The following is a 13110-nucleotide window of genomic DNA, read 5'->3' as shown; positions in this document are numbered from 1 at the left end:
TTTTAGCCTAACTTTATTTTTTCGGTAACTTTTTTGAAAATAAAATTTATATAGATTATCCTAATTTATTTTGATGAACATTATAGTCTAAAAATATTTAAATTCTGATAAGTAATTAAAAATCATACAAATACATAGGTATTTATAAAGTTTATGTTAAATTTGATTTAAATAATTTTCTTAAATTTAAATTATTTTAGACATTAGATTTAATTTTGGACCGTAAAATCTTTTTTTTTTACTATTAGATTTGATCATAGCCGTTAGATTATAAGTGAAAACAGAATTTTTTTTTTTGAAATATGACAGTTTGGTGGGTCCAGCATAATTTAAGCCAGACTTAAATCCTTGGGGAAATCTAGCCTAGAGATATATTTTCTCCCCATGGCTTATTTTAGGCCATGGTTGGAGATGGTTTGGGGGAGGTTTTAAAGTTTATAATTTAAGTTTTATCCCATAGGTTGGAGATGATCTTAGGATTTAGGTTATTTAACCCAATTTCTAGTCATGTGTGTTACGCATGCATTAATGGCTTGAAGTCGTTCACTCGTGTATGGACAATTTTTTTTTCTCAACTCGCATATGGACTCTCAACTTGCGTATGGACTCTCAACTCATCATTATATGATGGCTTATTAGTCGAAATGCCCCCTAAAATTGCGGTTGCATCTCAGCTTACCCCTTGAAACTGATTTTGTCTCACTTTGCCCCCTAAAACTGACATTTTCAACTCTTTTGTCTCACTTTACCCACTTCCATTAATGGACTGTTAAATTTAAGGGTATTTTAGACATTTCAGTTTTTACACCTTTATTTACATTTAGTGCCCACACTAAATAAGTCTCAATTTTATTTTTGACAACTCTAATTCAAACGCATAAATTTTGGGTATTTTTAAAAATAAATTATTCAATCAATAGAAAATTTTCAAGCAACAAAATCATTGTATCAACCAAAATAAGGGTTACATTTGTTTGTAGAGTCATTTCATTTGCAAGACATCCATGTATTGGCTCGAAACTTTGCAATTGAAAACTATTTATTACAACAAAATCATTATACCATTAAGCTATCTTATCCAAAATATTTCCCAAACCAAAAAAATCATTTAAAGCAAAATGTGCATAGTTTGAAACAAAAAAAATTCACATTGTTGAACACTAATTCCACTAGGCATGAGCTTGTTCAAACTATGCACATTTGCTTTAAATGATTTTTTTTTGGTTTGGGAGTACTTAATTTGGATAGGATAGCTTAGTGGTATAATGATTTTGTTGTAATGAATATTTTTCATTTGCAAAGTTTCGAGCCAATACATGGATGTCTTGCAAGTGAAATGACTCTACGAACAAATGTAACCTGTATTTTGGTTGATACAATGATTTTGCTGCTCGGAAATTTTCTATTGATTGAATAATTTATTTTTAAAAGTGCCCAAAATTTATGTGTTTGAATTAGAGTTGTCAAAAATAAAACTGAGATTTGTTTAGTGCGCATGCTAGAGGTAAATAAATGTGTAAAAATTGAAAGGTCTAAACTACCCTTAAGTTTAACAGTCCATTAACAGAAGTGGGTAAAATGAGACAAAAAAGTTGAAAATGTCAAAATGAGACAAAACCCGTTTCAGAGGGTAAACTAAGACTCACTGCAGTTTTAGGGGGCATTTCAACTAATAAACCTTATATGAAATATAGGTCAATCATATGCACTAAATAAATTAGGAATATTGTCACTAACAATCATTCATGTACGTGCAAGTGATATGAATTCTATTTGGAGCTTAATGTTTAGAGGTTAGAGTTTAGGGCAATCGATTATCAGTCATGTGAGTTACGCATGCATTAGTGGTTGAGAGTTGTACACCTGCGCATGAACTCCCCCAACTCATTATTGATATATATGTGATCAATCATATAGGGGTGTGAACATCTTACATGTCATGTACTCATTTCACATCGAAGAGTACCAAAATGGTGTAAATCAGATCACGCGGCCAGCTGGGAATGGGTTGATGAGATGAAGTTGAAAAAAAAAAGCAAAGCTTTTTAATCATCATGGATGAGAAACCTTTCTATATAACTTTATTAGTTCGATTCCATGTACAGATACTGTTGCATCGATCAAATTGACATCCCATCGATCGATCTGTTGAGTGTTCACATAAAATCAAAGTCAGAAAAAGCTTTTATAAATTATAATTATGATTTCGTTTCAATAATTTCAGCTGTGCAAAGAAAAGAAAAAACAAAGTTGAATGCGGCGAGATATCGAGTTGAAAATGGCCTATCCGCAACTGCAAATTATTTGCTGTGGGGCGGTGGCTGGCTCCTACCAACGTCACAACTAGCTAATCTAGCCTGGTCAAATACCAAAGACGGAATGAAAAAAAATAAGGATTGCAATGATGACCGTGATGGATGATTATAAGTGAAGTGGCCATTATTGGAGTATGGAGTAGGTAGTTGAACGTGCTCAAACGTTAAATAAAGCTTCAATTCGCACGAGAAATTATGACACCGTGTTTGTGCGGCCCCAGACATAATAAAACTCACATACTCATGTACCTCACTTTGGTCTCCACCCCCTCATTCACCACACTCACTCTGGATGCCACACCCAAGACTTTCTTCCTTTGCACAGAGAAAAACTTGGATATGTACACTGAGGGGGCGCTTGTTTGTCTTCACTAAAGTGTACTGGACTGGACTGGACTAAGGGTTAGTCCAGTCCCATGTTTGTTCCTGACAGGGACTAAATTTAATGAGACTAAGTCTCACTCGCTTGGACTAAATCAGGGACTAGCTGGTCTTAGTGAGACCCCTCGAAAATCATGAGACTAGCTAAGACTGTCCCCTCTCTCCTCCTCGCCTTGCTCCTCGACCACTCACCCTCGAAAACCATTGGACTAGATGCTTTTCACAACCAATTTTCATATAAAATACCAAATTGAAGATGGGAGTGAGGGGATTACGATTCTACCTGAATCGAGGCCAAAAGGTGGTCGGAGGTGACCGAAAAATGGCCTGGAAGTCTCGGGCGGTTTGGGTTTTATCGAATCCATGACAGATTCGAGCATGCAAAGCTCGAATCTGGGACCAGAGATGGGGAAGAGTTTGTTAGTGGTGCAAACCTCATCTAATCTGACGAGGTTTAGCCAGAAAACTTGTCGGGAAACCTGCAACTCATCGAAAAAAATGGAGCCGTGAGGGTTCCATTCGATTAGCGCAGAGCTAGAGAGAGAGAGAGAGAAAGGGAGGAGAGAGAGATATATATATATATATATATATATAGACTGAAATCGAGAAGGAGGGAGGATAGAGAGGCTGGAATTGAGATGTTTAATTTAGGAGGAAAAGATTGGAACGAAAAAGGGAGAAAAAAAGAGGAGAAAAAGAGGGACAAAATGGGACTGTAAGGGAGGAATAGAGGGATAAAAAATAGGATAAAAATAAAATATTAATAATTATGGATTAAATAATATAATATTAGAGTTTGTTAATTATCCTACTTGTTAGTCCGACACTGCACCAAACGCTTCACTAAGCTAGTCCAGCTTAGTCTAGTCTAAGCTAGTCAAACTTAGTTCCTGAGGCTAGTCTAGTCCAGTCCGAGACAGTCCGGTACAACAAACGCACCCTAAAGGTACTATTTTGCATAGAGGTATTTTAAGTCAATCACACAATAAGTTTTAAAGTTTAACTAGTAGGGTTGAGGATTGTATTGAACCTATTTCAAGTCAATTGCGCAATATGGTTTAGAGTTAGCTAAATTGGAGATGCCGCTATGCATGGCTCACGTGGCAATGAGTGAATACTTCGGAGAAAATTTTTCGGTAGGGCTACACTATTCGATATATTGGTGGGATCAGCTTGGGGTCGGGTGAGACCAAAATGGAAGGGAATTCTCATACTTTCATGAGAGGTTCACTACTGATGATGTGGCTGGAATGTCCATACCTAAGTTCTTCATGGTAACTTGAGATATACAGCGCATAAATGAAATATGCGTTTCAATGGAGTTCTTTCTTGTAGGAAGAGGAACTTATTATAGTCAATTGAATACACATTAATTCTATGCAAATGGGTTTGGTTGTCGCAAAGGACCACATGACCCTAGACATGAAGGTTAAAACTTAAAGAGGGGCATCAAGATGTGCAAGTTTGCTTGGTATTTTATGTCATATGAACCTTTATTTGGAGGACCACATCTTGCTGGCCAACTATCTGTCTCGCCCTTGATCATGCCTTTTAGCCATTCCTCCTGCAATTTAGTACCCAATACCCTTATGCTTGAAAACTGAAAAATTGTTCTCAAGGCCCAGCATTTCTTAAAACGAAAAATATATGCAAGCCAGGCTCAATGATGTGGATTGTTTTCGAGCGGAGGTGATGAAGAAGCTAGCCCCTTATTGACGGAGTATGTTGAGCTATGAATCGGATTTCCAAAGTGCATTGGGAGGGTTTGTGTGTACCGAGGGTTTGTGTGTACCAAATGCACCCTCCCAATGGCAATGCACGGACTTGCTTCACATAGCTTGTTTTAGGCCTAGTGGGTTAAGATTAAGGCTGTGGATTGATGCAAGTGGCCGAAACCTTTTTTTGTGACGATAACTTGGGTAGGAATTTTCAATCCAAACTAATGAAAAATTCCAAAAGGTACAGCCCACTCTTGCCACCAGGTTGGGTTTCGATAAAAGCATAGGGATCTACATACAACTAGACCTATAAACGGATCAGTTTTATTGGGTCAGGGTCGACTTTAAACGAACTTGTTAAGCTAACGGGTCATTCAATATTCAGGTTGTTAAGTTAATGAATCATCCAAATCCAACCCGTTCATAGCGTGATCACTTTTTTTTTTTAATTTTGTATTTCAATACAGATTACACATATTTTAATCACATGTAGAATAAATTTTGATTGTGACATGTGCATTTGGAGGCACATAAAAGTAAGGAAACTGAGGCTTACATCGTCCAAGCTGAAGCGATGTCCTCCACCGAGCTATTGTCTTTCACCCTTTCTATTAGAATCCCACATTCGTGGAGGTAAAGAAAAGCAATGATTTTAAATAAAATTATCCCATTCTAACTAATACCGAGACATTTTGTGATAAAACTCTACACTTGACGAATTGGGCATGCGGTAAAGTTGAATACAATGTTAGTGTTGTTAGAGTGGGGCAATCCTACATATATGTTGATTTTCTGTTGTTGAAATTTGTGAAGCCCGATACCATTGTTAAGAGGTTGGGCTACTCCCCATATTACCAATTAGGTTTATGGTGAAACCTAAACTTTCTTCATGGTATCAGAGCAAGTTGTCTCATATGAGAAGTCAAACAGCCACATGCGCTCGACGTCAACCCGTTGTGTTGTTCACGTGTTAGTCTTAAAAATTCGCCATATATGAGAGGACGTGTTGAGAATGAGTCTCACATTGATGGGAGGAAGGATCTTGCATGGGCTTATAAGAGATTAGGCTACTCCCCATATTGCGAATTGGTTTTATGGTAGAATCTCAACTTTCTTCATGGTATAGAGTCAACCTCTGAGTTTCAATTGCCGATGTGTGGATCTCCACATGCGAACCACTAAATGAGGTAACACGTGAGAGGGATTGTTAGAATCCCACATCGGTGGGGGTAAAAGAAAAGCAATGACTTTAAATAGGATTACCTCACTCTAACTAATACCGAGGTCTTTTGTGGTAAAACCCCACATTTGACAGATTGAACAGGTGGTAAAATTGGGAACAGTACCGGTGTCGTTATAATGGGGCAATCATATTTAAACACATGGTTTTCTTTTTCACCCACTGACGTGGGATTCCAACACTCTTGACATCAGTGATAAAGTGATTGCAGTTTGCGCGTGTTCAGAAGAGGACGAGAGGAGTGACAGTGTGATTGTGTGGGTTTGAGATTCGTATGCAGTCGAGTGAAAGGAGAGGAGTGCGGCTTGATTAGGTTTTTCTTTTTTGAAATTACAAACTATCCTCAATTAACTGGTGCTAACAAAAGTTAATGGTATGTGGATGAAACCAAAATGACCTTTGAAATAAAGGGAAACTAATGAAAAAAGCTTGAAATTTTTGAGTTTTAACGAAAAGAACAAAATAAATGGTAAAGTGAATAGTACCATGATTGACTTCTTAGTGTAAAAATGTGGTTTTTCGTCAAAGTAAATAGTACCAAAAGCTTTTCGTTAAATTTCCCTTGAAATAATGGATGATTAACGGGTCCATTCGTTAAAGACCCGACCACTCACCCAAATGCTTATTTTTATTGAATGAGTTAGGTCGGATTAAAAGATTGGACCTAAAATGTCACCCTTATGTACAACAATACCGGTATGACAATTGGATTTGTTTTCTATTTGAACAAGCAATATCATGGAAAGAGATTCAAACAAAGTATTACGAGTTACTAATACATATTTGAACACTTTAAATTCATGAGATAAATGCTTCTTTGCGAGCATTTATCTCATTAGTTTTGAGAGTATAGTCCAATGGGACTTGAAAGATAAATAACGACTTATTTATTGAATCCATTTGGATCGAAACACTTCATTAAATTTTGAAGTGAATAATATAGAACGCGAATAAAACTTAGAATTTATCATTTTAAAGGAGTGAATTCGATTGAGATAACTTGGACTCAATTCTAATCTTGTTTAATCTTAACCACTAAACAATCCCTAAGATAAGATTAGTTTATTACATAACCCGAATTAGTAATTACAATGTATGTGAGATTAAAAAAGGTGATGGCAATAGTAAAAGGCGGGAGCTGACCATCGTCAAAGCTGCTAAATCTGGCAAACGCACAAGCGTTGATTGTCCGCTTGTCGTTTAGGCATGATGGGACCAACACTTTCGACGCCGCCGCCGCCGACGACGACGACCACCACCACAAACATTTGAGGCCTTGGCGTCGTAGACTGCTCTCGTCGCTAATGGCACTCCGCTACCTCTCCTGGGCCTGCGCCTTCCGATCCGCCGTCTTCATCTTCCTCCTCGCCGCCGTCGTCACCGCCTGCGTTACCCTCCCCATCGAACAGGCACCCTCTCTCTCTCTCTCTCTCTCTCTCTCTCTCTCTCTCTCTATATATATATATCTGTGTATATACATTCTTAGTGTGTTGTTTTGCCAATGCTAACGTTTTCTGCTTAATCTGTAATATCCGGATTTTGGGTGGAGCTTAATGCAGGATTTAGGTTGGATTTTTGGTTAAAGTTTGTAAATTTATTTAGCTAAACCCATGTTTGATTTGCTTATTAATCCAGTTTTTGAAGGACTTCTTGATATGGGTTAAGCAGGATCTTGGCCCCTGGGGTCCACTTGTGCTGTAAGTTTCATCTCACTTAGCCTTAATTATCTTTTTTTGCATTCATACATCAATGATGTATATATCTATGTATATGTATATGTAAGAGCATATTCAAGTAGTACATTCCTCTATCTGATTTCACCATATCATCTGTCTCATATTTTGGTTTGGGAAATTGCAGGGCTGTTGCATACATTCCTCTCACAGTCCTTTCTGTTCCAGCTTCTGTGCTTACAGTAAGCCAAAGTTTCCGATTTCCGGTTGCTTTAATTGTCATCTAAAACTAACTTCAAACTTGTAATTATTGGTGAAGATCTGTAGCTTGTCCAAATTTTGACTTTTAATGCGTTATCTAGTGCGCGTTTATAGTGGACTTAAGTGTAGGACTTATCTTAGTTTTGACATTTTGGTGTTAATTAACCCCCGTTGTTGAAAGATGAGGGATCCCTTTTGTGATTGACTTGTTTTTCTGTTGCCAGCTTGGTGGAGGTTATCTTTTTGGCTTGCCTGTTGGATTCGTTGCCGACTCTGTTGGTGCAACATTAGGTGCCACGGCGTCATTTTTTCTTGGAAGAACAGTGAGTCTCTTAAGACGTTGATTTTCTCGGTTCTTCTGTATGTGTGCTTGGATGTGTATGCTTTTGTCATTGTAAGCCAAATAGTGGATTTGACCAATGATTTTGATAGTATCTGTCATTAACAGCTTTGTACACTTACGCTTATCTTAACTTTTTATCTTCATGCAGATTGGAAGATCTTATGTCACTTCCAAACTCAAGAATTATCCAAAGTTTCAAGCTGTTTCTATTGCAATTCACAGATCTGGTTTTAAGGCATATAATTTCTGAACCTTTTGTTTTTGGACATAGTATGCCGGGATGTGATATATTCTGTGGTTGGAAAGAAGATGAATTCTTGCAGTCACAGTGACCAATACCATCAACATATTCAGACATATTGTTACTATTTCTGATGAGTAAAATAATATTTTAGAATCCGACAGGGCCATATCCGTAGCACAGAATAATTAACCGAGGGTGATGAAACTGTACTCATATGATCATGTGAGAGTTCATGTGAACTTAGAAACCCCTGCATATATAGAGTAGTATTTCAAGGAGAAAATTCCCCCCTTGCAATCTTGAGACCTTCTAAGTAGTGTTAACTTCCTTAGGACAAAGTTTAAAGTGATTTGAGCCAATGTCGTGTAAGCAGGTTTTGCTCTGGCTTACATTTTGATTGCAGTAGTAGTAAATTTAAAAATTCTATTGGTCGATGCATCTGTTACCTTATATATAAACAGTTATAAAAAATTGATTTGAGCTTATATTCTTGCTTCTGTGGTTTTCATTCTTCTCCACGAAATTCCTGATCTTTCGTTTTCTTTTGGTGTTTGCCCAACAGATAGTTCTGCTACTTCGGCTTGCTCCTTTGGTTCCATTTAACATGCTGAACTACCTCCTCTCGGTGACTCCTGTTAACTTAGGGGACTATGTACTGGCATCTTGGTTGGGGATGATGGTATTCACTTGCTTTATTTACATTCTGATTTAGCCATGAAGATCATTTTTCATCTGAGCTCATAATTTGCTGATCTATCTAAATTTTAAATCCGAAAAGTTCAGCGCCTACATCTCATTGGTGTTAGAAACACAATTCTATTAGAGAGTACTTATAAGTAACCCTGTCATTCTAGTGATGAAATCTGGTCTGCTTTTATATTTCAGCCCACCACATTTGCACTGGTGTATGTTGGTACAACACTTAAGGATCTTTCAGACGTTACAGACGGGTGGAATGGGGTTTCAACCACTCACTGGGTAAGTGCTGCATGACCGTTAGAGCTTTAAAATTTTAACAGGAGTGCAACGGACTCAAAGTTTCTCGTCTGTATGGAATGCTACGTGACTACTGCATCCTTTCCTTCTTCGATTGATATCAGTATCGGCTTGTGGTTGCAGGTGTTTATAGCCCTAGGTTTTGGAATATCCGGTGAGTGTTTTTTCTTTATCTTGAATCGTGATATAGATAATTTTCTTGTGGTTAACATGATATCTCATTCTTTGACCGGTAAATTTTGTCTGAGAATGAGATCATTTCGTTTCCTTTCGAGCATTTGCTAAATTTTGAGTTCCTTTGTGTTACTTGCACAGTGATTCTAATGGCTTGCATTACTAAAGTTGCAAAGGCTTCATTGGACAAAGCAGTGGCTGAAAATGCTGAAATAGAAGGCATCTTGTCCCCTTCAATGCTATCCATCGGAGCAGATTCGTCCTTGGATCTTCGGAAGCCTCTCATAGTCCGGATAGACTCAGACCGGTTAAGATAGTATCACGAAAAGAAACTGCAAATTCAATGTAAATGTTTTTCGTCATTTACGTATAGATGTGATATTTTTGCTTAGGAATGAAGTGTAAATGTGCAGAAGAGAAGAAGGTTGTCTTCTCCAGCATTCGTGTACAGCACTTCCAATTTACAGCACCCGAAATGATTTGTTTTCAAATTCAATTGCGTGCTTTCGCATTCATCATCTCTTACGCGACGAGAAATCCCCAAAAGTGAATTTGTTAGGAGATTTACCAGTTGCTACACAGTAAGAACAAGATTCCAAGCTTGCCAAACTCGTCGCAATTTGCAAGTATTCACATCGAGAAACTTGTGCAGCAAGTCACAATTCGTATTTTAATGAAATCTTATGAAATTCAACAAAAGAGCAACATTAAACATGATATTTATGTAGTGTGCAAAGTATCTATCTAACAAACTCAAGCTGAATCTTCGGAGTATTCCATTGGCAGCAGCAAAAGACCTTTCTTCTCCAACAGCTCGCTTGCTGCCAGTACATCTACCTCCAGTAAATTTCCGATCATTTCTTCGAGAGGTTCATTCAGCATCTGCTGGTGGCAAAAGTAGTGACCATATCCCTGGGAAACATAAAAAGATCGATCATATGAATCTCCCTTGCATAATGTGAAAGACGGATGATTTTGCCTTAACCCAGAGCGTAGAATAGATGAATTTACCTCACGGAAAATAATAGGTTCAGCAATCGGTTCACCTCCCAATCTGCTTCTACTTAAGTCCTGAAAAGATGAGTAATATAAATATCCTTATTTGTAAAAAGAAGAAAAAAAACTGCCATAGAATCATGGCTTGTTCCTGTAAGAACAATGACAATCCGAATACAATCTGCTGATGACGCAACACTGCAGTTTGTATTTTAGAGAAGGTGCTCATTCATGTAAAAATCATGCAAACCTGTGGAGTTGCAGCGTAAAGAGACAGATTTACCTTTATCTGAAGCTTCAAAAACTTGATCTGGTCAATTACATCATCCAGTACACATACTTGACGACCCTACACATTCAAAAGTAACCAGTTATATGGATGGACATCTCACCGCATTCTCCGCAAAAAATATGTTTGCCTAATAGTAGCATTGAATCCGAGGCCATATATAAGACACGATTAAATTTGTAATCCTACTCTGTAAAGCCTACATTTGATCTTTATGATAAGCATGATATGTCGGTGAATGTATTACATTTACATGTGAAACTCTAATTATGTTTATATGGACATCTAGTACATGAGCAACTGCATACATTCATTTCTTTCACATACATACCTCTGCAGGTTCTGGAAGCAGTTCTTGCAATGCACTGAGCCTTTCACCGATTCGCATCCTGCGATTCTGAATAAATAAGAAACCAGTTATAGAAATTAATGTATCTCCAACAAAATGTTCAACAAAATCCATTTATATTAATTTACAAACATTATGACTTGAGGTGAACAGAACAGGTAATGGTGATGTCTGCTATGTGAGTGGAAAGTCACACGATTGTTAGACAGTTCAGTTTATCTACTCAAAGCACTAGGCTTACATATTCAGATGAAAATGTTCTCTGCTTCGAAACAATGTGATGTGGTTGGCAAAGAGAACCAGGTGTGTCAATTGTTGCTCTTGGATCAACTTGAGAAACACTATCATAGCTATCCCAATTTGGATTATCTGTCCTTGAAGTATGATACTGCAGAAAGTACATTGCACAGCATTATCATGATAAAGTTCTCAAAAGAGAAAAAAAAAAACCACTATCGTTGAACTGATTGCTCGAGGCAATCGCACCTGAATGTGATATCAAAGAAAGCTGTTAAAATTCACTTAACCTGCATGGGAAGCTGATGTTGTGTATTCACAAGTTCGTCATTATGTAGGCTCAGAAGTTTCATCTGTCAAAAAAATTCAATTACAAGAACCAAAACGAGGAATTGGGTGAGAAAAACCAATTATAGAGTCAACCAGACAGGGAAGTTCCAACCATAAGCATTATCCATCAAAGAGAGGAAAGGAAGAGCTTCAAACCAAAGAAATATTTTCGATTTCTCATCTTAATTTCAACGGACAAATGTAACGTTGCATTTCCAAGACTATTACCTTTGAAGAGTCCATATCCCTAGAGAAATCAGTTGATTTAGAACCACAAGCATTGTCCAGACCACTGTACAACCCATCTCGTTGGAATTCAGAGACCCTGCCAACATCATGTATGCTAACAACAGATGAAGGAATGCTTTCCCACATATCTTCACAAGGAGACTTTGGGACAAATGCTGAACTCTCAGCTAGATACTCAACGTAATTGTGGGATGGCTTTTCGGGTTGAATCCACCAAGGTAAAGAAAGAACATCAGTTTGATCCGCAGTCCTTCCAGCCTCCATCATAACCTGTTGGTTCAGATTGTATCCCAGTGCCTCAGAGATATCATCCGCAGCATTCCCACAGAAACCCATTGACAGCATTTGTATGGTGTTGGTGAGGCTACTCTGCCCTTCCATACCAACCCGATGCAAAGGATCTTCGATCTTAACTAAGCACGAGCGAAGTACGGCATTACTACCAATGCCAACCCAAATCATATGTTCATGGAAATTTTAAAGCTCTGTATGCTATAAGTTATTTAAACCAAACAAATTAAAAAGAATGGTGAAATGAGGTAGAGCTGTGGATTTCTACTACCACTAGAACAATGTCAATAAACCCAATTGGAAATTTGGAAGCTAGTACGCAAATCCAAACAATATAGTGGCAAAAAAATTCCTATTTAAGATGTAACTAAGAACCCATTTTTCATGCTAACCCAAAATTAACTTGCTAATCAATTACGAACCCACAAAAAATCTTCAACCAGAGATCACAAACAAGCATAACCATTCAACAAAAACTACTACTACGAAAAACTGGTAATTGCCAAAACAATGAAAAATTAAGAAAAATGTAAGAATTAATGGCAGAATCGTGCTGGGAAAATGGGAAGAAGTGAAATGGGTTGCCTTGTGATTTAAATATGTTACCTTTTTGTGACGAGCGGAAGCACGAGAGCGGCTTGCGGTTCCGGCGGAGAGGGGGGGAGGGGGAGCTTTGGAGTTTAGGGTTTTTCAGCGGAGAGAAGAAGAGATGGCAGCGAGGTGTTGGCGCGCTCTTGCCTGCATTGTGTTTGGCGTGGGCAGCAGAACAGTACGTACAAACAGAGAGATGAAATTAAGCTTTGTCGGAGGATTGCAGGCCAGATGAAATGTCTCTTCTACCCTTGATTAAAACAACTGACGTCCTACAATCTTGCTCTACAAAAATGGAAAATAACTGATGTGTTAATTATATATAAATTATAAATTACTAGTTTTCTGTCATACGCTTATTTTTATTTTTTATTTGAAAACACAAAAGCAGAAAAACAAAATAATATATTTTAAAAAAAGAAGTGAGTTACCG

At 37.6% G+C, this 13110-nt stretch overlaps 2 protein-coding genes across 4 annotated transcripts; one reads left to right on the top strand and one right to left on the bottom strand.

Annotated features, from left to right (window-relative positions):
* The first annotated feature begins 6749 nt into the window (after positions 1 to 6749).
* On the top strand, positions 6750 to 9841 carry LOC103432441 (uncharacterized). The gene is made up of 9 exons (XM_008370639.4): positions 6750 to 7063; positions 7290 to 7351; positions 7515 to 7569; positions 7813 to 7911; positions 8080 to 8166; positions 8738 to 8854; positions 9061 to 9153; positions 9295 to 9325; positions 9487 to 9841. The coding sequence occupies exons 1-9, from the start codon at positions 6959 to 6961 to the stop codon at positions 9660 to 9662; spliced, it is 825 nt and encodes a 274-aa protein (XP_008368861.3). The 5' UTR covers positions 6750 to 6958; the 3' UTR covers positions 9663 to 9841.
* A 105-nt stretch (positions 9842 to 9946) lies between these two features.
* Positions 9947 to 12906, bottom strand: LOC103419106 (transcription factor bHLH7). Of its 3 annotated transcripts, none has more exons than XM_008357229.4 (8): positions 12693 to 12906; positions 11775 to 12208; positions 11507 to 11569; positions 11221 to 11367; positions 10962 to 11027; positions 10625 to 10690; positions 10357 to 10416; positions 9947 to 10257 (listed from the first exon to the last, which is right to left on the bottom strand). In XM_008357229.4, the coding sequence occupies exons 2-8, from the start codon at positions 12174 to 12176 to the stop codon at positions 10099 to 10101; spliced, it is 963 nt and encodes a 320-aa protein (XP_008355451.3). In that variant the 5' UTR covers positions 12177 to 12208; positions 12693 to 12906; the 3' UTR covers positions 9947 to 10098. The 3 variants fall into 3 exon arrangements, with proteins under 3 accessions (XP_008355451.3, XP_070675520.1, XP_070675521.1); XM_070819419.1 differs by having other exon boundaries at positions 11775 to 12203; positions 12693 to 12859; XM_070819420.1 differs by having other exon boundaries at positions 11775 to 12234; positions 12693 to 12857.
* Positions 12907 to 13110: the final 204 nt, after the last annotated feature.

This window comes from Malus domestica, chromosome 03 (genome assembly GCF_042453785.1).
Source record: "Malus domestica chromosome 03, GDT2T_hap1".
NCBI classification, from domain to species: Eukaryota; Viridiplantae; Streptophyta; class Magnoliopsida; order Rosales; family Rosaceae; genus Malus; species Malus domestica.
Note: the sequence above shows the minus strand (reverse complement) of the source record. Positions and strands in the feature narration are given on the sequence as shown.

Coding starts and splice junctions, on each gene's coding strand:
- LOC103432441 (XM_008370639.4), top strand. CDS start 6,959: ATGGCACTCCGCTACCTCTCCTGGGCCTGCGCCTTCCGATCCGCCGTC. Junction 7,064..7,289: donor TTACCCTCCCCATCGAACAG/GCACCCTCTCTC, acceptor TTATTAATCCAG/TTTTTGAAGGACTTCTTGAT. Junction 7,352..7,514: donor CCCTGGGGTCCACTTGTGCT/GTAAGTTTCATC, acceptor GGGAAATTGCAG/GGCTGTTGCATACATTCCTC.
- LOC103419106 (XM_008357229.4), bottom strand. CDS start 12,176: ATGGAAGGGCAGAGTAGCCTCACCAACACCATACAAATGCTGTCAATG. Junction 11,570..11,774: donor GGGATATGGACTCTTCAAAG/GTAATAGTCTTG, acceptor TTTTTTTGACAG/ATGAAACTTCTGAGCCTACA. Junction 11,028..11,220: donor GAACATTTTCATCTGAATAT/GTAAGCCTAGTG, acceptor TTATTTATTCAG/AATCGCAGGATGCGAATCGG.